The sequence below is a fragment of the Vanellus vanellus genome, assembly GCF_965231255.1.
Source record: "Vanellus vanellus genome assembly, chromosome: 9".
Classification (NCBI taxonomy): domain Eukaryota; kingdom Metazoa; phylum Chordata; class Aves; order Charadriiformes; family Charadriidae; genus Vanellus; species Vanellus vanellus.
Genome location: NC_138914.1, coordinates 3,557,324 through 3,580,983, shown reverse-complemented (window position 1 = coordinate 3,580,983; position 23,660 = coordinate 3,557,324). Strand labels below are relative to the sequence as shown.

The window sequence follows — 23,660 nt, the reverse complement described above, 5'->3', positions numbered from 1 at the left end:
CGGGCTCGTGGCAGGACACGCGCGTCCCTGGGCAGTGCGGCCCCGCGAAAGCACCTCGGGGGCGTGGGGGAGCCCCCTGGCCCTGGTCTTGCAGCAGATTGTCCATATTAACGCGAGGGAGTTTTTAAACCGCTTTCCCCGCGGCAGAGCGGGGGGGGAGTGGTTGGGGAGAGGCGGGCGAGGCCCCTTTAAGAGGAGCAGCGCGCGAGGGGGGGGGGGGGGGGGGCGGTGGCCGCCCGCGTTCACACCTGGAGTGGGAAAGGGGGGCGGGCCCCGGCGCCCCTGATTGACGGGCCGCCGGCATCAATGGGGCGCCGCGGCGCCGCGGCGGGGGGGGTGTGTGTGTGAGGAGGGGGGAGAGCTCCCGGCCAATAGCAGCGTGCGCGGGCCCGCCGGAGGCCGCCCGCCAGCCAATGGGCGAGCGCGCGGGGGGCGGCGCGGCTACATGTTGCGGTGTCGCCAACGTGGGTCAGCGGCGAGCGGCGCTCGGGCCGGGCGGGGAGCGGTGGGGCCGAGCGGCAGCGGAGCGGTAGCGGCGGCGGCGGCTCTCAGCCCCGAGGGAGCGCACCGAGGAGGGGTAGCTCCAGCGGCCGCCGGGTCCGGAGCCGTGCGGCGTGAAGGAGGAGGCGCTTTCCGCGGCGGGGACTCGGAGCCGACCCGCCCGGCAGTGCCCGCCCGCCTGCCGGCGGGTGGATGCCAGTGCCGTGACCGCCCCGCGGGGCCGCGCCGCCACCGCCGGCCGAGGCGATGCTGCGGGCGGTGGAGCGGCGCTGAGCGTTCGCCGGAGCCCGCGGCGTTACCGCTGCGCTCCGCGCCGGGGCCGCTCCTGCCGCCTCCTCCTGCCTCGGACCTTCTCCGGTGCCGGATACAAAATGGCGGTGCCGTCACGGGCGGGCGGCGGGGCGGCGGCGGCGCTGCTGCTGCTGGGGCTGCTGGGCTCGGCCGCCGCCGACTGCCCCGCCGGCTGCGCCTGCGGCGGGGAGCTGCTGAGCTGCGGCGGACTGGCGCTGCCCGCCGTGCCCCGGGACCTGCCCCGCTGGCCACGGCACGTGTGAGTACCGGGGAGGGGGCGGGAAGGGGCTGGGGGTGAGGCGGGGGGGGAAGTGGGGGGGTGGTGGTGGTGGGGAAAACACCAAACCCCCCAAAACTCAGGTTTTTTTTTTTTTTTTTTTTTTTTTTTTTTTTTTAAGCTCCGCAGGCGCTGAGCTGCGCGGTGGGAAACTCTTCCCCCCGCGGTCCGGTGGCTCCCAGCCGGGGCGGGGATGGAGGCGGCGGGTGCGATGGTGGTCCCGGGCGAGCGGAGCTCGGGGCTACAAGACAACATCCGCGGCCGCCCGCTCCCTCGCTGGGCTGCGTCCCCCCCTTCTCCGTACGGGCGTCCCGGAGAAAGAAGGGCCGGGAGAGGGTTTGGTGTCTGACGATGGGATGCGCTGGAGATAACGGCCCGTTGGGCTCCGAATCTTTGTTAGGACACCACCCCCCCCACTCCCCCACCCGGTATCCCACCCTGACCCCCCCCGGGGCCCGCATGGGACGCCAGCGCTGGGACTGCGCTCTCCGCTCACGTTTCCAGTTGCCAACTGGTGATGGTGGGAGAGCCAGCGAGCCTGGGCTGGGACGCGGTCGTGGGCTCTTGGGGCGCTTCAATAAAAAAACAGTTGTTCCCCCCCCCCCCAAAAAAAAAGCTGCGTGGTTGGCTGCTCTTCCCTTAGTTTTTGTCCATTTATCGGAGTTATGAACCTGCAGTGTGTCCTGGACGGCAGCTGAGTTTGTAGCCCAGCACCCGGTGGTTAGTACAGCGCTGTGGCTTTTTTTTTGGTCCCCCCTAAAGGGGTGTTTTTTAGGTGCTGAGGTCCATGCCCAGGTCCAGGACAGCGTGATCGCTGTTTCCCGTAAAGCGCAGCGAGTCTGCTCCGGTTGTGCAAGTGCTGAGCGCTGCTGCTGCTCCGGACTGATAAGAGGTGAACTCTAACATCAGGTACAGGAGATGTAGGGGAGAAAGTGTGCTGGGCTTTGGCGGCTCCATTCCTGTGACAGCGACAGTAAGGGAGGACTCTGTGTGTGTGTGCGCTCATAAACTTGTAAAAATAACTGTCCTCAACTATTAGCTAACCTCTGAAATAAGGATCCAGAAGGGAGAGGGGGGGGAAAGTGCCTCGGTGTTCCTGTTGCTGGGCCTTTCTGCTGTTTGAACAGATTTATAGATTATTGAATCTATAAAACCCCCGGTTGTAATAGATACTGCTCAGCTGTGCCAGGAGAGAGAACGGTCACTGAAGTTTTGCTGGAGAGCGTCCAGCTCCTTATTAAGAAGAATTATTAGAGGTTTGTCAGGTTCTCCTGGTATTATTCACTTTTGGCTGCAGAAATGCCTCATTTCATGTGAAATTATCGGGTGTCGTACTGAGAGGAATGTGTGGCCTCTGCATTAAAACCCTGACTCATCCCGTTCACCTGTTGCTGTGTGCTCTGAAGGATCCTTTCTTCAGCCTTGGGCACCTTTCGGAGCAAGTTTTTAGTCTTCTCAGCATAATTCCAGCATCCCCATGCGCCTCTTAAAATAGGACAGCGTATCTTTGTTCATGCAGGGAAGTGCATTAATAGCCCAGTCTGAACAAATTTATTGTTGTGTTGGTTTTTTTCAGGAGTGCTAATACCCAGGAGTGTCTTATTCATATGGAACAGATTTTTAAGTGTCTTGAGTTCAGTTCAAATTTTATTGGTGAAGTAATAGCATGTATAAATCTACTGCTATGGACCTGGCCATGACAGGGTTGTTGATATTTTAACCAGTTAGTTTAGAGTTTACAAAATGACAAACGGTATTCTGTTTAACTGAAGAATTAGCGAAAGTGGAAATTTGTGATGGCTTTTGTATCTGACAATGTAAAACTGGGGTGTTTTTTTTTCCTTCTCTATGACCAATATAAAAAGCAGAAACTTAAGCTATTCTAAATGCTTTTGCTTTTAAAGTAATATTGTTTCTAATTACTAAAAATCACTGAAATTGCTTATTTCAGTCTAGGGACACAAAGTTCAAGCACACTTTTCATGCTTGGTAGGACCATAAATGCTAACTTCTGGTGCAGCGAATTGTTAACTAACTTTTCAGTTGTTTAATGTCTTCTATAAAAGAAAAGTTATCTCTGTGGAACTCTCTGTCACTTTTTGGGTTTGGTGTGTTTTGGTTGGTTGGCTTTTTTTTTAACATGCCTTTTTAAAGAAGCAGAAGGGGAAGGTGAAGGCGTGCAGCAGCCCCGGGCTGATGCCGGAGCGCGGTCTGAGGTTGTGGGTTCCCCAGCCGTAAACTGGGGTGAGACGGGTGATGCTGGAGCTCTGCATCCCTCATCTCCCATAGCTTCTGGGCAGGCTGTGTCTCCCACCGAAGGTGTCGGCTTCCCCAGGGGTGATGCGCTTGGGCATGTTAGATCGCTAATAGGACACGAGATAAACCCTGTTTAAAGTGGCTGTGCTGTAACTTTGTTAAAGTGCTATTGAAAAATCCCTCCTTAGCAGTTTATCTTTTATTCCTAATGAGTGCCGCAAAGCTGAAGCAGTGCTTGGAGTCGGTTTTCAGTGTGTTGGAGATAAAGCTTTTGTTTGTAGGGTTGGAAATGTGGCTCGGCTCGCCGGGGAGGGTTCTGGAACAGACTTAATCATGCCGCGTATTTTGTCAACAGGACTATCAGTACCGAGGAAAAGCACTGGGATCTTTTGAAACTATTGTTATTTCTCTGTTGGCAGTAGAGCTCTGAGTTGTAATTTTTCCTCCCTAGCTTTCAGAAGGCACAACTGATACGCAGAAGGGCTGGTGCGCTGCAGTTGCTCACAGTTAATGCAGCGTGGCACAGATAGTTGGTGTGGTTGTGTGTTGTGTTTTTTTTTTTTTTTTTTTTTTTTTCTTAAAAATGACAGGCAGCTGAGCAGCCACGCGTGGGGCACGTTGCAGTGGTCCGGCATGACCCATACTGTCCTCGCAGGAGCTGCAGCCGCTGCCAGCTCTGCAGCTGTGAAACCCCCTGGTCCATGGGGGACACTCGGGGAACCAAACTCTGCTGAGCAGTTGCTGTGCAGGACTGCTTTGCAGCATCTCACTTCGGAGCTGCTGGAGATGCTTCATGTTTTTTGGCATTTAAGTCTGCGGCTTGTCTTTACATTAGAGTGTAATACATGGCATAAACTTGCGGGCCGAACTTAAATACAAAATGCTTTGTGCCCAGAAAAGCCCGGTGCAGGGCTCCAGCAGTGTTGGTGACATGGCACATCCTCTGTTTCTGTCTCTCCATGCACCTTAATTTTGTAGGAGTGGTAGAAGAAGCATTTCTTCTAGGCATCATGTATGAGAGAGGGGTTTTTTGCTTCCTTTTTAGTGATGGAGCAATAGTATTTTGGGTACAGATTTTAATGGTGAGAAGGCTCTGGGGCTGTGGAAGTACAGTTGCATAGCTAATTCATCACTGGTGTGGTCTGGAGGAATGAAAGTTTTTATTTTAAACAGATGTGTTGTGTGGTTTTTTTTTTTTTTTTTTTTGACCCAAATGACTAGGGGAAGTTTTTTGGGATACTGGGCATCTATGCACAGACCCTCCTGCCTCTGGGTCGGTGTGTGCCTGGCATGTCTGGGAACAAGGCAGAGCCCTTGAGCGCCCGGGGGGGCTGGCCCGAGAGCTGCCCCCTCTTTCCCAGGGAGGCTCTGGGGTTCGGCTGTGTGGATGCCCTGAGGCACCAGCCGTGTGGATGGATGCTGGCTGTTTGCGTGGTGCTGCTGCGCTCTGGAGAGAGCTGGGCAAAGCGTCTGGATGCTTTTTGAAAACCCTGTGGGTGCCTGTCAATGGTTTTAGGGCCTGGAAGCGCATTAGAACTAGGAGTGAGGAGCAGTGTCTTGCTGTGCTCAACTGTATACACACAAAGACTTTGTTGGAGGCAACGAAACTGCATGTTTGTGCTCAAAATTGCCTATTAACTTAAACTTCTTGCTAAACTGGGGTTTTGATGTGTTGGGCTTTGCTGCTCTGCCTTCGCATGTTTAGGGTAAGCTGCTGTGCTTACTTGGTGGAGCGGAGTGGGGCTCCACAGACAGCGTTGTGGTGCTGCCGCCTGCGTGCACGCTGCTCTCTGCAGATGGACATCGGTCGCTCTCAGGCTCTGGAGTAACTCGGGCTCTTCTGCAGATGCTGGAAGAGGGAGGCAGTGGGGGGGACCCTCTCGCTGACAGTGCCGGGAGGGGGGAGCGCTGCTGGCGGTTCCTCCCCTGCATCTCCCACTTCCAGCCCTGCTGAAATAATGGAACAAAGATTAAGTAATCATCACCCTGGGCTCGCGGCGCCTGGCCCTGTCCAGCTGCAGAGCCCTCACCATGTGCCGGCTCCATGGGGGCCACCGGGCTTGGAAGGACGGCTTGGGAGAGGAGGATGCGGATCAGTGCTGGTGGCCGGTCCCCCCCCCTCCTCCTCCTGGGCGAAGGGAGTGGAAAGCCAAAGAAATTGTGTGAAGGCAGCGGCTCCCTCCTGCGAGGTGGTCTGAGGAAGGTTTGCTGCTCAAGTGGGACAGTGCTGGGAGCTGGTGGTGCTTGTAGAAGGGATCCTGCTCAGCTTGTGATAACACACTTGGGTTTGGTGCTTCCTGGAGCATCGGCCTCAGCAGTGGCCTTGCTTGGGGAAGGTCTCCGGCCCCGGGGCTGCGGGGTGGCTTTGCACCCTTCAGGCTTGTGGCTGCTGCTCTGGAGCTTGGCCCTGGTGGGGTAACAGCAAATGCTCTCCTTGCAAAGCAGTGTCTTTCTGGGCCTGCTCCTTACGCACAAATAAACGAATGCGCTTGCAAATAAATCCACCCTTTCTGCGTGAACACATGTCGGTGGATTCTCTGACCACCCTCAGCATGCTGTGGTATTTATTGGTGCTTACTGGAGAACAGCAGTTAACTGCAAGGCCTTTGCAACTGCTGCCTGATCTTCTCATCTTAATCCCTGACTGAGCCACATCTGGGGCAGAAACTGCCTCAATCGGACTAGGATTAGAAGTGTGTGCGAGATTCAGAATGAAGCCTTGAACAGGATAAAATATCCCCACCAAGAAGCCTTTCTGGCTCTTGCAGAAGCCGCTGGCTTCAAGTGAAAGGCTCTGGGACCCCCTCAGCCGCCTCCTCTCTCCTTTTGAGAAACTTGGTGGCTTTTAATCACTTTGAGGCTTTTCCTCACTGCAGTGACTGCAATTTGAAACGCAGGGGTCCCGTACAAAAGGAGCAAGTGCTCAATGGGCTGTGTTAATATTCAGTGCCATTTACAATGGGTGCAGTTTGAAAAGGGGAGAATGGATGGTCTGGGAGCTGGGGGAGGAGGAGCTGTGGAGGGAAAATTCCCAGGGCAGGGGAACCAGCATCTCAGTAGGCAGCCGAAAAAACGAACACACCATCAATTGTTCTCTAGGAAAATCAACCATTATTATGTGTTAGATACAGCTTAATATGGGTTTTCTTTGCTTGTGTGAACTGCTCTGCAGTTCTGTGGATGTAAGGTTTGGGGGTGGCTGAGCCTTGCAGGAGTTACTGCTTGGAGTCTAAGGGGTGAAGGAGCAAATGTGAGATTGATTGCCTTCCCCCTTCGCTTGCTGGCATCAAGAGGCTAGAGGTGGTAAACCGATATGTTTGGGAGCACAGACACTTCAACAAAGCACTTCAGGTACTTAAATGCTTCCTTGAGCATGGGTGAGATTTCACTTCCCTGCTTAAAGTTAAGCTGGTGCTGGAGTCTTGTCTCTGACGGGGGGTTAGGCAGATGTAGAAGCACTTTGAAATGGGGCTCACCCAGACTAAAGCCCCACCTGGTGCAGGGAAGTCCCAGAGCGTTAGGAGGATGCTCCCCAGTGTGCAGCTTCAGCAGAGCTTGCTGGAAGGTTTTGAGGTGGCCTCACGTTGAGACACTCCCCCGGGTGCCGCAGATGTGTGTGCGGGTACCTGGGTTCATCAGTGTATGTGCATCTCCACCACCTCTGGGCTAAGAATGGCCGAGTGCCAGGAAGCCCTAGCCATGCCCGTTTCTGGTTGCTTTGATCTCTTGAAGAGGAGTTTAAGTTTTGTCTTGAAATGAGTGGTTTCCAAACTGGCTGATGGCTCTCATTTCTTGGTAGCCAGCTCTGAGAATTTGTGTATTGTCCCTGACTTGTGTGTCAGCCACACCCAGAAACTCTCAATTAGGGCTGTGGGGCTTTTAATTGATCTTGTTGGCTGCCCCATGAGACACCTCAGATTGAGTTAGCTCAGCTCATCAGCTTTTAACATAATCATTTTGTGCTGCTAACCTAATTGCCAAGTGCGACTCCCTTGTTTTGCAATGTGGAGCTGGATGGGATCATGTGGATGAATGTAGCAGAGATAATTTCGGCTAATGCTGCTGGGAAGAGCCATCTGCAGAAGGCTCCAGGTTCATCAGCTCAGGGACACCAGGGCTGGGCAGGAGTTAGCGCCTCATCCAGGGTAAGGGGAGTGATTTAGCATAGAGCATGGCTTTGGTGGATAAGAGTGAATAAACATTGCCCCTCGGTCTGGGTTGTGGTTTTGTGCAAGCCTGGGAGTTGTTTTTTGGTGGCACATGAGGGAAGGAGCAGAGTGTGAGGCTGCAGGAAGAAATAAAGGGTGAATAAACCATCTTTCTGATTTCCTGGTAGTGCAGCTATTAAACGATGTGCTAAGAAGTATTTTTTCTCCTACCCTGCATAGGGACTGGAGTCAAGGACCAGGATGCCGTTGTGCTAGCACGGAACATGAAATACGTATTATTATTGTAGCTGAGTCATCCATTAATAGTTAACTAAGTCCTGCGCTGCAGCCCAAGTCCTTCAGCCCCAGTCTGTTCCAGCTCCAGAGCAGCACCGCAACATATGTAATATGTTATTCTCCCTCATTATATTTTCAGCACGCTGTCTCTCAAGCCGCAACCATGTAATTCTGGAGAAGTCCAGAAGCATGCCCTGCTATTTTTGGGGGCACCTCTCAAGACCTGGTAACGTGTCGCATCCAGTTCCAGGAGCATGGTTCACTTCTGCGTGGCTGCGTTTTCAGTTTGAGTCAGAATTGAAGGACAGGTCTCAAACTGTAGCCATCTGCCTGGTTTTTATTACTGTTAACCACGCAGGGTGGTTGCTTATTTGTACTTGGCAGGGTAGTTTGGCAGTTCGCTGCAATGGCTTTGTGTGGCTTTCGGCAGGAAAGGTGTCGGAGACCCTTTGCCACTGAACAGTTTTACACAGAGCTACAGACTTAAATTGTATACTCCAGTGTCATGCACAGTTGCATTTAAAAAATGCATTAGCTGGCTAAAGCTTTGTTCTGGAGCTAAAGTTCTGTGTGCAAGAGTATTTGTCATGTTGTGGGTGGTTTCCTTTTTTTTTTTTTTTTTGGAGGGGGGTAGATAATCCTCATATTGCTGCTCCTAACGAGGCAGTAACTTGTTTGTGAATTCTCCTGTGGTGACTTTTTTTGGACTCAGCCCCCTGGGCCAATGCCATTAATTTTGGAAATCTGCAGAGGTGCAGTCTTTAAATGCATTTCCTGTGAACCCTACTCTCCTATACAGGCTGTGTATCACAAATGTTTCCCTTTTGTTGAAGGCATCTAATTTTTTCTTTTTCAGATGAGTCCTTTCAGATTGGAAAACACATCCATTGAGTTCAGTGGAAACTTGGCTGTGAAATTTTGAAATAAGACGCTTTTTTCCTACACCACCACCTCCTCCAGTTGGCAGGTTTTTGCTCACTGGAGAAAGGCAGGGCAAGCCCTCAGGTGCGAGAAGGAAATGAGAGATGCAAAAGGCAAAGTCGGGGCTGTGCCACTTCCCCATACACGGGGACATGGATCCGTCCTCGTCATTGACACGTCTCTCCCTGGTTGCTCGAAGCCTGCACTTTTGGGATGGGATAGGCGCCTGTTGGGATGGGATGGGCACATCTCAGGATGGGACCCTGTTGTCTTTCAGTGCTGTGAATCCCCCTCTGCCCTGGCGAGTTTACCATCAACACCAGCTACTAACAAGCCTCTCCAAATACTGCCCTGCGAGTTTGAAACACACTTTGCCTAGCTGCTGTAGACTGGGCTGTTTTATAACCGCACTTAAAGTCTGTTTTAGCCTGCCGTGCGCCAATGTAAACACAGGTTTTCTATGTTATCTATCATCTAGAAAATACTTCGAAAAAGTGACGGCTGGCCAGTGGGCTGGTGCTCGTGGCGTGTGTGGCAGTGCTCGGCTGGTGCTGTTTGATCGCCAGCACAGATGGGTACCGGGGTTGAAGGTGTCAGGCTGGATGTGCTCAGGGCTTGGTGGAAGACAATCAGATGGAGATGGCAGGTTTACGGGGTGTTGCCTCCTAGTTGCAGGATGCAATGCTGGAGGTGTCCCGGGTGTGTAGGTGCCTCACTGGTGGGGCTTGATGTGGGTGATGCCCCTGTAGGGCTGGGGTGGTGGGAGACCTCCTGGATGGGGAGCTGCTGGTCTGTGGGTTGTATCACGGGTAATAAAACTGCTGTCGTAGGAAACTGCCTGCCTGGCTGGAGACCCTGTGAAGAATCGCCCCCTAAATATGTTCCAGTTGTCCAAACACTGGTGCCTCTCCTTCCCCCACTGCCTGTGTGGTGGGAGGCTGGAGCTAGCTCTGCGCTGCCTGGGGAGCAGCCCCGAGCAGCCTTTGCCCGCTTTTTGCCGTGTCTTGGTCAGCTGTAGTCCACTCAGGTTCAAGAGCTGTGAAAAAGCACCAGAAGCCTGCCTTTAGCCCAGACCTGAAAAATACCCTCTAGTAGTCTGGACAACACGGGCTGTTCCTGTAGCAGCCCAGTCCATGAGCAGGTAACCCCGATTTGGCTCTCCCCCAGCACAAGGTGGTTGCTCTGAGTTGGAGCTGGAAGGTGCATAGAGCCACAGGATTTTCTCCTTTCTCAACAGGCTTTCACCCCCAAGGGGATGTGGGGATGGGGAATATGTCAGGGATCTGTGCGTGGCCGATGTCAGCAGTGACTTCTCTGTCATTAGCAAGGGTGAGAAAGTATCTCTTGATGATCTGGGTGGCACCTGGAAGCTCCCCACCCTCTTCCCCTTCTCTCGTGCCCAGTTGCTTCATCGCTCCTGTACCTGTCTGGTGATGGTGTAGGCATGGCTGATGCAGAAATGCCAAGTGCTGCTGACTTGGGGTGGTTGGCCCGTGCTTGTCTCTACTGCTTGTGGTCTGCCCTTGCTGGTGAGCCAGGAGAGCATCCCATGCTCTGTTTGTCTGTGTAATTCACCATAAACTTTTGTCCCCTTCTGAACCAAGGGGCAGAGTCAGATCCACACTTGTATTTCTTTCTTTTTTTTTTTTTTTTTTTTTGGCAAAATGGGGAGGCTTTTCCTGTTTTATGCATATGATGTTTTATTTTGAAAGGTGTCATAATACTTTGCACTTTTCCTCTGCTAAGCATATTTTTCTTCTGTTCCTATCAATGGTAGTCTATAAGCAATTCTGTTCCTCCTTTTTACTCCTTAAACAAGTGTTCTAACTCAGAATTCTTGGCTTCCAAACACCTTTGGATTATTTCTGAAGTAGGGCACACATGCTGCATTAAATCAGTAAATAAGATATTTTTAGACCTCTCTGATTTGGAAGCATTTGTGAGGGTTGTGCTATCTTTATTGTTTTACATGTTTGTAAACCTCTTGTATATCTTCCTTCCCACTTTCCAACCTTTGTGACTGAGATGATCACTACCCAAAAGCTGTTGAGGTCAAGGAATGTAAGGGGTTTGGATTCCTCTGTTCATAAGAGTGGATAAATGAACTTTTCCTGTTACAGCAGGAAAAGTTGCTTGGCTTTTGACTTCTTGGTGAGCTGAACCTCTTCCAGGAGCTCCGGTTTCATTCTTACCAACTTTACCAGAAGAGAGGTCTTTGAGTTGATTTCCTTGGATAGAAAGTTGTACAGATCTGACAGGATGTGTTTGGCTTATACTGTGTACTTCAAACAGCAGTTGGCTCTGCTGCTCCCTGCTTTAATCATCTCTCTGAGGCAGATACTGCTTCTTACCCAGGTTTACTGAGAGAGGCTGTGTGATGGTGTATGTGCCTGTTCTCCACAGCTTTTGATGCTGTTGGCCAACTTCAGATTGAGGAGTGAACTCAAATCTGAAATGCCTCCCTCTCTCATAGCAGGCTGGGGAGGGTGACTGTATCCCCACAGAGGGAAGGGAAGCAGTGTGAGATTATCCCATATGAAATATCGGAGAATCCCTGGAGGGGAGAACAGTGCTGTTAAACCATCCCTGCAGGAAAAAAGATAAGAGACCCACCTGTGAGACACGGCTCTGCTGAGTGCTGTTTGGAGGTGGGTGAAGGAGGGGCTCAGAGTCTTGCTGGGATGGTGCATTAGCAAATACCAGCAGGTAGTGGAGGGTTTGGTGCTGGGTTACCCCACGCGTCGCTCCTGTGAGCAGGGGATGCTGTGGAGGCAGCACCCGGATCCTGGCCTCTGTGGGGATCAGCGTGATGGTTTCTCTGTGTATACAGCAGTGCCACCCATGTGGTGGGAGAGTGCCTCAGCCAAAGCAGCAAGCCCTTGTGACCCCCACAGCCACAGCTGGGAATAGTTTTTTGGCTTCTCCCTTCTTGGAGTAGAGTTTCCAGGAAGAAGATGGCTTCATGGCCTGATGGGTGTTGAGCAATCGTCCGTGGGTGGGAAGCAGTGGTCCCGGGTGTCTGCATCTCCCTGCTCCTCAGCAGCACGGCGGTGGGGCAGGGACAGCTTCTGCCTGGGGCTCTGGCTGCTCATGGGGTCTGGGCTTTATAGCAAGTGTGGGGAGAAGGCAGAGCCACACAGCTGGGCAGCATCCTTGGGAGATGCCAAACGGCCCAAGTATCTCTCATGGCTTCTAGCACTTGTGTCTCAAGTGCTACCACTTTGTGGTCTGCTTAACAAGAGCCTGATGAGCTGTCCTCTCAGCTGGCAGGGATGGTGGGAAGGCGCTGTGTCCCTCTCTGCATCTCCCAGGCCTTCCTTTTATTCAGATCATGCGAGATTTTTTTTCCGACACCTTCCCTTTGTGCCCACTCTGCCCACATCATCCTCGGGTGACGGTCCCTTTCAGCAGCCCTGGTGCTGTGGTGAGCTGGAGGGGTGTGCAGGCTGCTGGCCGGGCACTGGTTACTGCTGTTTACTGGGTTTGCTTTACCCTCCAGCTGTGAATCCTTGAGCCAGCTCGAAGGGGAGGTTTTCAAGCACTCCCTGTGCAAGTTGTAATGCCAGCGTGAGGCTTGCTGGGGAACAGGCTGTGTGTGATTAAGCTATTTAGGCTTGTCATACTTTTAAAAAAAAAAAAAAAAAAAGTAAAAACAACACAAATCCACCTTTTTTTTGGGAAGGAGGAGGTGGCGGCTGAACATGTTTGGGGCCGTTTGCTAATTAATGTCGCTTTGTTTGTGAGAGGCATGGCTAAAAGAGGAGGAATTCAGTGCAAACATAGGGGCCTGCACACTTGGAAACTAAATGGGGAAGTTTTCCTGTCCAACAATGTCCAATTGCTTCCTCTATGGTTTCCTGAGTAATCCTGACGGCCAGTCGTAAAGCCTCTGCCTGCCTCACTGTTGGGGGATCCGTCATCCCTCAACTCTCCCCTTCGCCCACCGTGTCCCCGGGTGGCTCCGTCCCCTCCTGTGGGGTTCCCCGGGCTCTTTGCAGCCGGCGGCAGGAAAATGTCCAACCCCCGGGAAGTCCGCTTCCTGATGCTGCTGTGTGATGGACAATAACAGCAACGGCCCCTGTGGGACTGGGGTGGGATTGGGAGTGGATTGAAAATGTGCCTTGAAACGTTTTGGGGAGGTTATGGTCTGTTGCAGCTGAAATGCCTTTTGATGGTTTTCCTGCCTTTTTTTTTTTTTTTTTTTTTTTTTTTTTTTTTTTGAAAAGTGGAATCCTTCTGGGCTTGTTTGGATGGCTTTGGAGCCACCCGGCTGTGCCCGCCCTGTAGGAGCAGAGCCAGTCCTCTCCTGGTGCTCCCATGGTGCTGGGCCGAGGGTTGCAGGATTCCCGTTTGGATCAGGGTACGCGGAGAGCAAAGGCAGAGGACATGCCGGGAATGAGCCCTCCAGCACCGCTCCCTCTGCCAGGCCTTCGGTTGTTGGCTCCTTCCCCATTCCCTGCAGGTACCTCCACTGAGGGCTTTCCAGCCAAGGTGAACCAACCGTATCCCCTCTGGTCGCGTGTGTAATATTCGATGGTGCTTTTGGGGCAGTATGTGGCTGTTTGAGCCATGCCCGGCCTGCCACAGTGGTTGATTTCCACCCTTAGTCTGTGTTTGGCCCATCCTGTGACACTGCTGTCCCACAGCAGGACAGTTGGGAGTTGAAGGTGTCACTCCAGCCCTCGTCCTGTGGCATCTGTGGGGGCTCATCAGGGAGCAGCACAGAAATAAATGCCACATTAATGCAGGATTGACACAGGAGCTGGGCCTTGTTTCTGCTGCTGCCGGCAGACTGCTGGCTTGGGCAGGACTCCTTGGCCTGAAAATGGTCCTGTAATTCAGGCAGCAAAAATCCATCTGACTGAATGCAAGCCTATAAATATTAGGCTTTATGGATAAGTTAGATGTCTAGTTTTCTCAATTTCATGGAGTGCAATGGATATTTCCAGAGGACAACTTGGTTATTGTCCCGGGAGCTGTGTGAGCAGAAGACCAAGTGCGTGCTTGCCCTTTGGTGCTGGTGCACGGGGGGCATGGGGAAGGGGTGGATCCTGTCTGGGGAGAAGAAACTCTGCCCAGAGCTCTTTCACAGCATGATCGCCTCTGTAAGGGCCAAGGAAACTTGATCTGAAAGTCTGTTTTACTTATTCATTCCTAACTCCAGCCCTGCTTTGAGGGGAGCACATGGAGGCCACCAGCCTTGCTAGGCATGCGGGCTGTCCTGGCACGGCCACGTTCCTGTGCTGGAAGAGCATGTTTGGGGCGATATTTGAAATGCAGCAGAAAACCCACGCTTCCTTCAGAGTTGTGACTCTTGCATTTTTCATCTTGGGCAGACTTTAAAGTTTTCTGCAGCATTCAAGGGAACGGTTTGGTTTTCCTTTGCCCACATGTCAGCATTCCTGAACAAAGCAGCCTCAAGATTTGTGGAGCAGATTCTTGAAATTCTGCAAATGTTTTGAGCCAGAAGATGTTTCCAGAAACTGCCTGACCTAACAAAAAGTGTTGGTAGGACTTGGGCACGGCTTGGGGAAAATGAATAAGGGATTCTTATCCCTTTTTAAAATGAACATCGTTCTGATCAAAACCACCGTCCCTGGTCTTGAGAGCTGTTGCGCTCTGCCACCTTGATGCTGTTAAACCACAGCTGTGCTTATTTGAACAAACAACATAAAGAAGATTTGCATTTAAAAAATGAGGTTTGTTTGCCCTGCTCTTTCACTGATTGCCCACCAAACCAGCTATGTCCTCTAAGGCTATATCTGAAAAGGAGTTTAGCTACCTAAACATAGGCTTGGGTAGAAGGGAAGCATGGGTGTACAGCAGCTCCTGTACCTGCAGGCATTGCAAAGTGGTGCTCAAACCCTGCTTAAGCCTCCTGGAAATGTTCTTCTGAGCATGTCTAGAGGTGATTTGATCTTGTGGTCACCAGCACTCTATAGTCAACACCCTGCATCATCCATGTGTTGCTTTCCTGGTCTATTGCGGATGCGTGTTCACGATGAGTTTTTGTGGAAGACCTCGGTAGGAGCTGCTGCTTTTGCCCAGAAATATGGACGTGCTGCCCTTTCCCTTGGGCTGCGTGGCCAGTGGTTGCATTTGAATGGGGAATGTGTTCTTATTCTTAGTTCTGTACTTAATTAATTGCACTTTTACTGGTTGTTGGGGTTTATGCATTGGATGTCTCTTCCCATGAGCGTTTTATTACAGGTGTGAGCATGAGTGACCAGGAAGGGGATGTGGAGTGTCAGGCCACCCAAGGCCTGTCAACCCAGGTTGTTGGGAGGCTCCTGTGTCTCGTACCACTGACCCATGTATTGCATAACCTTGTTTCTGAAAGTGAAAGCAGCAACCCCAGTGCAGACCTACTGTTATTTTGACCCAAATATGGGTTTTGTTTTGAGTTTTTTGGTTTTGGTAGCACAGGTCTGGTGTGCTGGGGATTGTGGTATTAACATTTTCTTTTTAGAGAAGAGCTTTGATTCAGACCAAAACTGCTGATTGATTCCCTTTTTTGCACTTCCCCCCTCTTCCCATTGAAGTCAAGAACCACTTCAAAGGCTCAGATGTGTTGGTGCCAGATGCCATGCAGTTATTGTTAGAAGAATCTGAAATATAATTGAAAACAAACCTTTGTTCAGCAAAGCGTATCTGGCTGTGGGCTTTCACTCATGACAGAGATGGGTGCTCAGCCTCTTCTGCAAGATTTGGTGTCTACACACTTGTCATGGCAGATGAATCGTCTGTGAATTCTCTTACATCTGGTAAACATTTGCAAAAACTGGAAAGTGTGTATTTTAAAGTTTTGTCCTACCTAGGAACCCACAAAGACTCTTAAAATTTACCCACATATTTGTGGAATTCTGTGCAGTAATAAAATGCATCAAACTGGTCTTGGCAGGCTGATTTCAATAGAGATGCTCCAAGTCCAGGTTCCTCTGCTTGGCAAGCACAGTTGTCCCGCTTCCTTTTAACACTTGTCTTTCCTTTGGGATATAGGATATTGTTTGATGTAATATTGAAAACATTTGTAAAAGCACGGATAAGGTAGATGTCAGCATTTGTTTTAGTTTTATTTGGTGTGAAAGCAGAGGGTTGGTGTAGGAGACTTGTAATCCAGCTCGGTTAGCTCGCTTGGTGAGGTCCATGAGGCTGGAGGCTTCCGAAGGAGCTCAGCAGACTTCAGGTGCTTTGCATGTAGCAGCCCTTGCTTGTCTGATGCTGAGTACAGGCTGTTCACAGGCATAGTCTTATGGGGTGTGGAAACGTGATATGTGGTTGCGAAGATGCACAGTGTATTTTAGGTTCCTGTTTCTTGTTCTGTTTCCTATATATATAATTTAGAAGAGTGCACCAGGTCTGTCTTGGATCAGAACTTGAACTGCTCCTGTGCGCATTTACCCGTGGTATTGCCCTGGGACTCGGATGCTGCCCCATGCTCCATGTTGTGCGCGTGCTTTGTGTGATCACTTGGACATCACTTTGTCCCTTCTTGCTGCCTGTTTTGACCCTCCCCAGTGCTGGGGCAATGATCTACTAAAGTCTGGGAGATGCTAAAACCATTAGTCCACCCCAAAACAGGGCAGCAGAGCAGGGTGCAGCGAGCTGGCTTCTTTGCGGAGGTTATTCCTGTAGCCGAACTTGGAGAAACAGGTCCATCTGAAATTCAGGAGGTCCTTTAGCTGCGTGATGGGTGCTGAATTTGGTATTTCTTGCCCTTTTAATTTGCCTCCCCTACAAAAAGCACTAGCCTCATTGCATATGGCTGCCTGTCTGTTGTTTATTATCTCTGTTACACTGTGGTTAGCGCTCACACATGATATTTCTTTGGTTTCAGTACAGACTGAGCGGGTTGTCTGCCACTGGATCCAAAAAATGTAAACTATTTATAAATGAAAAATACTCTCCAGTTTTAAAGTGCTGTGTTGTTCCCTTCTCCCTCCAGCATGTGCACGTTTGGCTGATCTTGTGTAATCCCACTGATGTCAATCCAGATCTCCCACAATTTATGGGACCAGGGGCTGCCTGGAGAAATCTTGATGTGACCTTGTGCTCAAGGGGGGAGAACACGAAGCAATAGTGATAAAAAGTAATGGAAAAATGTTATTTGGCTGTATTGCGTTCAGTGCAGATACAGGCCCAAACTCAGATAAACCTTCCTTCAGAGTTCAGGGATTCTTGATTCTTGTTTTCCAGTTGGGCTCATCTCCATCGTAAGTAACTCTTGAAAAATTGGGACAGAAACTTATTAATGTGGCTTTAAATGACCTGAAACAACTAGAATGCTTTCTTTTAATAGTCCTTTACAATTAAACTTTGTTCTGTCTTTCATGCATGTACTTAGTTTTGTAGTGAACGAACAACCTATGTTTAGTGTCCCAGGGAAGAAAAATAAGATGGGGTTTAATAACATACGAAGGGAGGCTGGAGTAAGTTTGCTGTGCCTGTTTGGAAAGCAGGGCAGGAGGTCATGCTGGGTGGGCCAGGAGAAGGTGGGCTGGACCAGAGGCTGAGATGGTCAAGTCCAGGGGGTGAAGGAGAGGCTGTGAAGTAAATACAGGGAGTTTAATTGAGGAGCTCGTTAGCCAACAGCCGATGGCTTCTTTTTGTGGGGGGACTTGAGCTGAGTGTGTTCTCTGGTTGGGATGAGCGTTGCAGGCTGTCCTAGGAGCGATGGAGCATTGGTGGAGCTGGCAGGAGCAAGGGGTACGGGCAGAAGGGCTGTTCAGAAAGTGCTTCTGAAAGAGCAGAAGTGATTTTGATCCATGGTGACATGGTTTTCCATGCAACTGCAGTGACAGCAAGTGAGACAGGCCTGTCCTGCTTAAATCTAGAAGATTAGAGAATAGCTGAAAAAACCCCCCAACCTGGTGGGATTTTTGGGGGGGGGGGGGGGAGGACTGCTCACAGCATTCCAGCTAGCAGTCATTCAAATGAAAATGGTGGAAACTTTCTCATCTCCAGGACATTTAGGCAGCCTTTGCTGTATAGCTATGACTAGCGAATCTGTAAACTGTGCAAAAAAAACTTAGTAGTGTAACCGGTACACAAAGGAGTAGAGCATAATGAGAGTAATTTCGGTATCATTTCCAAGTTTTCTCTGGACGCTATTTGCACTGATGGTGATAATCCTTTGTTCTGTAAAACCCAATTGGTAAGAACACAGGGTTTGGGGCTTTTTAATTTTGAGTATTTAGGAGCACCTAAACACATTTACACTTCTGTCCTCCACAAGACAGCACTTGCTGGAAAAGGCGGTTACAGCCTAGCTGGGACTGTGGAACGAAGCCTTTAATGTACTGATTGCATATTAATGAACAGCCAAGCAGGCAGGACGGTGCCAAAAAGCAGTGAGTGAGAGCGCCAACAATATCAGTGCGAACTTTGCACTCCGGAAAGTGTGAAGTGATGTCGGTGAAAGGAGTTTATTGCACAAGTGGAACACCGCAATCGTCTTTGATGCCCAAATTTCTGTGCTAGTAAACCCAGGAAGAATAATTGGCTGGTGGAGCTCGGTGGGTTCCCGTTAACCCCTTCTGCACCCCTTGAAATGTTTCCCACTCTCAAGTAGGTTTGGCGGCATGGGTGCTTGCTCCTGAATGTTTGGCGTGCCGTGGCTGGCGTATGAAGCTGTAAGACATCCCGGAGCGCATGGAGTTACTGTCTGCATCTGGTTTGTATTGCCTTCAGTGGGTTTTGCTGCAAGCTGTAGTGCTCCGTCCACACTCTTCTCCTTGCCCAGTTCTGTCCCGCAGCATCGAGGCAAGTGAAATCCCGGCCTGGGAAGAGCTACAAAGTTGGGTTGGTGTATGAATTAATTAATATAATGGCTACTGATAGTGATATGCTTTTCCTGGTATTTGGCAAAAATTGGGTATCTTGGCTCTTGCCTCTTCATTAACCAGGTTTCTTAATCCTGAGCTCATTACAAAGTCCCTGGGATGTGTGTGTGTTGTGGTTTTTTTTTTTTGTGTGTGTGTTTTTGTTTTTTTTTTTTTTGTTTTTTAAGGGTTCCCTGCCTGCTTGGAAGGGGAGGCTGGTCCCCGCCAGCCTCCTGCAGGGGATTCACCACAGAGCCCAAGACCGGCTGTGGGCGAGTGCCGGTGGTGGCATGTCCCCACGGGGCAGTTAGGGACGGACTGGCAGTTGTGTGTGGTGGTTTGTCAATCGCCTTGATTATGCCTTTCTGCTCTGCAGCTCCCTCCAGGAATGTGCAGTATTCGGCGCGGGGGCTTGTGTCCGCTGTGCAGCTGGGGACTTTTCCATCGGGAACATTGGGAGTATTTAAGATGATCTTGCAAATATTTTTAAAATTTTTTTTTTTTTTTTGGTTGGCTCTGCACCAATTTTTGCTTGTCTCTGATGCGTAAAGTGGGTTTGAAAAAATGTTGTTTCTCACTCTCCCCCCATTTAAACATTTCAGGAATGTCAAGTCTTGTCAGCCTTGGCTTTGCTGGGGAAAAAAAAAAAAATCCCTTGAGGAGCCTGGGGATGTGTGTTTTATGTGATCTCCAAACCCTGAGGGGAAGGTACAGGAGGGAGGGAAAGAGCAGGTCATTAACAAAAGCTTCCTTTATCCCAAACTTTAACGAGGTATTGCCATTAAATAGCAGCAACCACACAAAAATTCGCCCAACCTGACTTTGTTCTCCTGGTGTTTGCCCCCTTGGTTTATCTCGTGCTCTCACTTTGCTGTTTCTCTGTGGCCCTTGCAGTGTTTTCTAAGGCAGGTAAACCTGTTTGGAAATATGGACAGATGAAGAGAAGACTTTTCATCGAATTTGTCTCCTGCAGTTACTCATAATTGCCAGTAATCTGTGTGGAAACAGGCGTGTGAAGTCTGGTTTCTTGAGGATTTCTATCTCCAGGGCTGAGTAAAGCTTTAACTGACTTTTCAGAGTTTTCCTGTTATCTCTGCATTGTGCTTGAATATTGCCCTTTTCCCCCTGGCTGTCTGTGGGGTATTTTGGGAGTGCGTGGGGCTGCCGGTTTACCATGGCAATGGACCAAGGTGATCCCAAGGCTCTCCTGTCTCCCTCCGGGTCTGCCACCAGGCAGGAGCTCGCTCTCCCTTCCCACCCCACTGGTCTCATCCCAGTTTTAGACTATGTGGAATGAGGACACGTGTCCGCAGCCTTATCTTCCTCGGGAGCGAGGCTACAAACAAGTTTTCTCCCCACCGTTCCTCATTTTTACATGATAAGCGGAGAGATTTGGTGGCTTTGGTGCATTTCTCTGCTCTTAGTGGAGCAGTGGAGAGATGCTCAGAGTTTCACAGAGCCCCTCTCCTGTTTTCCAGGCTGTTTAGCATGGAAGACTGCAGTGGGCAGCTGCCCCCCAGCTTTCTTCTCGCTTCTCCCAGTGTGCTGGGGTCAGTGTGCCCTGTCATTGCTGCCAGCCCCCCGGATGCTTTTGGGGGGCTGTTGGTGGCCATGGGGAGCGTGCCGAGCTCCCCGAGCTGGCAGTTACACCTCGACCCCATTGCCTGCTGCCTGGCTGGACTTTGGAGCCCAGCTCTGGTTGAGGGGAGGGGAAACCCCAAAGAAGGAGAAGGAGGAAATGTTTGTTTAATTCCTGACGTAGTGTAAGGTTCAGATCGAGCAGATTGTGAAATGGCGCGGAGCAGGGGATTGCTTCGCCCATGGCTTGCAGATAACATGTGCAGAACAGGCAGCTGATGTGGGGCTGCAGTGGCGGGGGGGGGGTAGGGGGGGTGTTATTTGTTTGTGCAGTTTGTTTTTAATTTAAATAACCTCTATAATCCCCTCCCCCCTGAATAGTAAGCGATTCCTTATTTATAAAGGCCTCCCCTTATTACTTGGCCTGAAATGCAGGCTGTGCTCCAGCTTTTATGACGGGGATTAATTTTTTTAATGGGCGCAGGCAGGGGGTGAGCGGGCAGCGTGAGCCCCCCCTGTGTCTGCGTTTCCTCTGCCGTCGTGGGGCTCCGGCTTCTCTCTGCCGGTACCCCAGCCCCGGGGCCAGCCGCCCGCTGCCCTTGTGGCTCTGCTGCTATAAATTAGGCAGCAATGTGTTCCCAGCTGGAGCGCGGCCGGGTAATTGCTCTGGGCAGGTTTATGGTGGGGAGGTGCGAAGTGCCTGCTGTCTGTCTGCCCCCCCTGTGGAAGTGGGGCTGAGAAGGGGCTGGGGAGCCAGCGGCGTGGGAGAAGGGGATGTTTCCTCGCCAGGGGGAAAGCGGCGGTGTTATCCATCCCTGGAGGGGTGCGGGTCATGACGTGTGGGGCTCTGGTGCCCTTCTCCCCAGTGAGAGCACTCGGTGGGTGCTTGGAGAAGCACACTGGGATGTCCAAGTGCATCTCTGGAGTTTCAAACTCTGCATTTTCCTTATTAAGGCAGGAAAAAAGGTGACAAAGGAGCCATTTGCAGATTTATTGTAATTATCACAGGGATTTCACAGCAAAGCACGGAGACCTTTGAAGGTGGTTGGGCATACCTGAAACTTTATGAAATAGTTGGAATTGATCAACACTTAATCACTCTCAGACTTGGCTGGGTCTCGCTCACCCTCTCCCTGTCCCGGAGGAGGCCGGGTGTGCAGAATCGGCATAGCAGCCCTGCTGCCCACTGCACGTGTCTCGGGTGGGCTCATGGCACATCTGCAAATGCCCAAGGTAAAATTTAGCAGGCATTTAGCATCTTCTCACCATGACAAGAAGGCAGTTGGGCTGCACCGGGTTGCTGATGCCCCTTTGGGTATGGGACAGTGAATGAAATTATTTCCACCCTCCTGTGCGGAGGTGTGTGGAGCATTGCGGAGGGGTTGCTGTCCCAGGCAGCCTGGCAGAACTTTTTGTAAGTGGCTCATTCAGGTGCTGAAGAGGCAAGGGTGCCTTGGGGTAAGGTTTTATTTGATGCTGTCCTGTCTGCTGCTGTTGCACACATTGTTTGCGGGCAGCCACCGCCATCCCTGCTGCATCAGAAGAATTGAATTGTGGCCAGCAGGTCAAAGGAGGTGATTCTGCCCCTCCACTTGCTCTCGTGAGACCCCACCTGGAGTACCGCATCCAGCTCTGGAGTCCCCAACATAAGAAGGTCATGGACCTGCTGGAGCGTGTCCAGAGGAGAGCCACGAGGATGATGCGAGGGCTGGAGCACCTCTCCTGTGAGGAGAGGCTGAAAGAGTTGGGGCTGTTCAGGCTGGAGAAGAGAAGGCTCCGGGGAGACCTTCTTGCGGCCTTCCAGTCCCTAAAGGGCCTACAGGAGAGCTGGGGAAGGGCTTTTTACTGGGGCATGTAGTGATAGGACGAGGGGGAATGGCTTTAAACTGGAAGAGGGTAGGTTCAGAGTGAACCTTAGGAAGAAGTTTTTCCCTGTGAGGGTGGTGAGGCACTGGGACAGGTCGCCCAGAGAGGCTGTTGAGGCCCCATCCCTGGAGGTGTTCAAGGCCAGGCTGGACGTGGCCTTGGGCAACCTGGGCTGGGGGGAGGTGTCCCTGCCCAGGGCAGGGGGGTTGGAACTCGATGGTCTTCAAGGTCCTTTCCAACCTAAACCATTCTATGATTCTATGCTTTGTCTTCCTCATGCAAGCAGCTTCCCTACTCCTGGCTGTACAGGCTTATGGTGTCTTCTAGAGGTCTCTTCTCCTTGGGTTCAGAGGAGCTCTGTCTGCAGGCACACACACGCACACATTTTTCTTCACCCAAGTCCTTCCCAGCCCAGAGCTGCACTGCTCTTGCATTACTTTGTGGGCTGACATCCAATTGTGAGCATGGGAGAGATACACGCTCTTGATTCTTTGTGCTGAAAATCTGCTTAGTTCTGCTAGGGAAAAAGCAAGCTGGGAGCTTCAGGTATAGGTAGGAATTTCCAATTAATTTCATAAATTTATTAATAAACAGGAACAGTACGTTTTCAGCAGCAGCAACGTTTTGAAAAAGTTTGCTTACAAGCAGTTTATTGATCTAGCAAATAGGTGGATAACCCCAGCCTGAGGGTGTATGATAGTTAATGTGTAACCATTAAATAGACTTATTTGGACACTTTTTATGTGTTCACATAGCAATTAAAGCTTATAAACCTGTGGAGAGTGTTTTTTGTGTGGAGTAAAATGAGAACCTTCATCCCAGAGAAGGTGTTCGTGGAAAAGGTACAGTTTATGTAATTGTATTCCTGTGACTTGACGTAACCTTGGGGCTGCGGGGGGGAGGGGGGGACCAAACAAAAACCAACCAGCTACTAGAGCTAATTCCTGAGGCCGACTGCAGTATTGCTGTGTATTGGCTTCCCTCCCAGTGGCCAATTTGGTATATTGAAATCGGTGTCATTCTGTGTGGGGTGTTTTATTGTGAGCCTCCTGAACCAAGGGTTGTGTCCTTGCTCTACACAGATTATTTTTTGGCTCTTGCCCCTGTGTGTGTCGTTTGTTTGTTTGTTTGTTTTTTGTCTTGGAGCAACTTTGGTGATTGTGTCAAACTTGCTGGAAAAAAACTATAAAATGGTTTCCTGCTGGCTAACCTGATCAAGCAGTAAACATGTCCCATAGCTCTTGAGCTCTGTACTGGTTAAAATAATTACATAGGAACCCAAGCTTTGTGGGAATGTGAAAAGGCCTTGGTTTCACTTCCTTACCTTTTTCTTCCCCATACAGCATGTTTCATGGAAAGCGAACACAGTGAGATGTTGGTGATTCAGTAGATGGAGTAAGTTGCAGCTCCTCTAATTGACTAAAATGAAGGCTGAAAACCACACTTATTTCAGGTCTTTGCAGCAACACCTTCACACTGGAGCATGTGGATGGCAGGGGAGAAAGGATGGAAGGCAGCCTGGTTCAGTTTGTGTAATTGTGATTGCAGAGCTCGAGACAAATATTGACACCAGATTTCTTGGCAGACATGCCATTCCTGAGATGCCCTGGGGGTAAAAGATCCTTCACTGGTGCTCGCTGTTGCATGAAGCAGCCCCTCTTGGGATGGTGGAGGTGGTGAGTAAACAGGGAGAAGCTCACAAGA

At 50.8% G+C, this 23,660-nt stretch overlaps 1 protein-coding gene across 1 annotated transcript in view; it reads left to right on the top strand.

Annotated features, from left to right (window-relative positions):
• Window positions 1–872: 872 nt before the first annotated feature.
• LRIG1 (leucine rich repeats and immunoglobulin like domains 1) overlaps window positions 873–23,660 on the top strand; it is a gene marked incomplete at its 5' end in the record, with an annotated part of 92,568 nt that continues 69,780 nt past the window's right edge. The window contains one exon of the mRNA XM_082487876.1: window positions 873–1,051. Within this exon, the coding sequence (XP_082344002.1) occupies window positions 873–1,051 (179 nt within the window). The remainder of the gene's footprint in view (window positions 1,052–23,660) is intronic.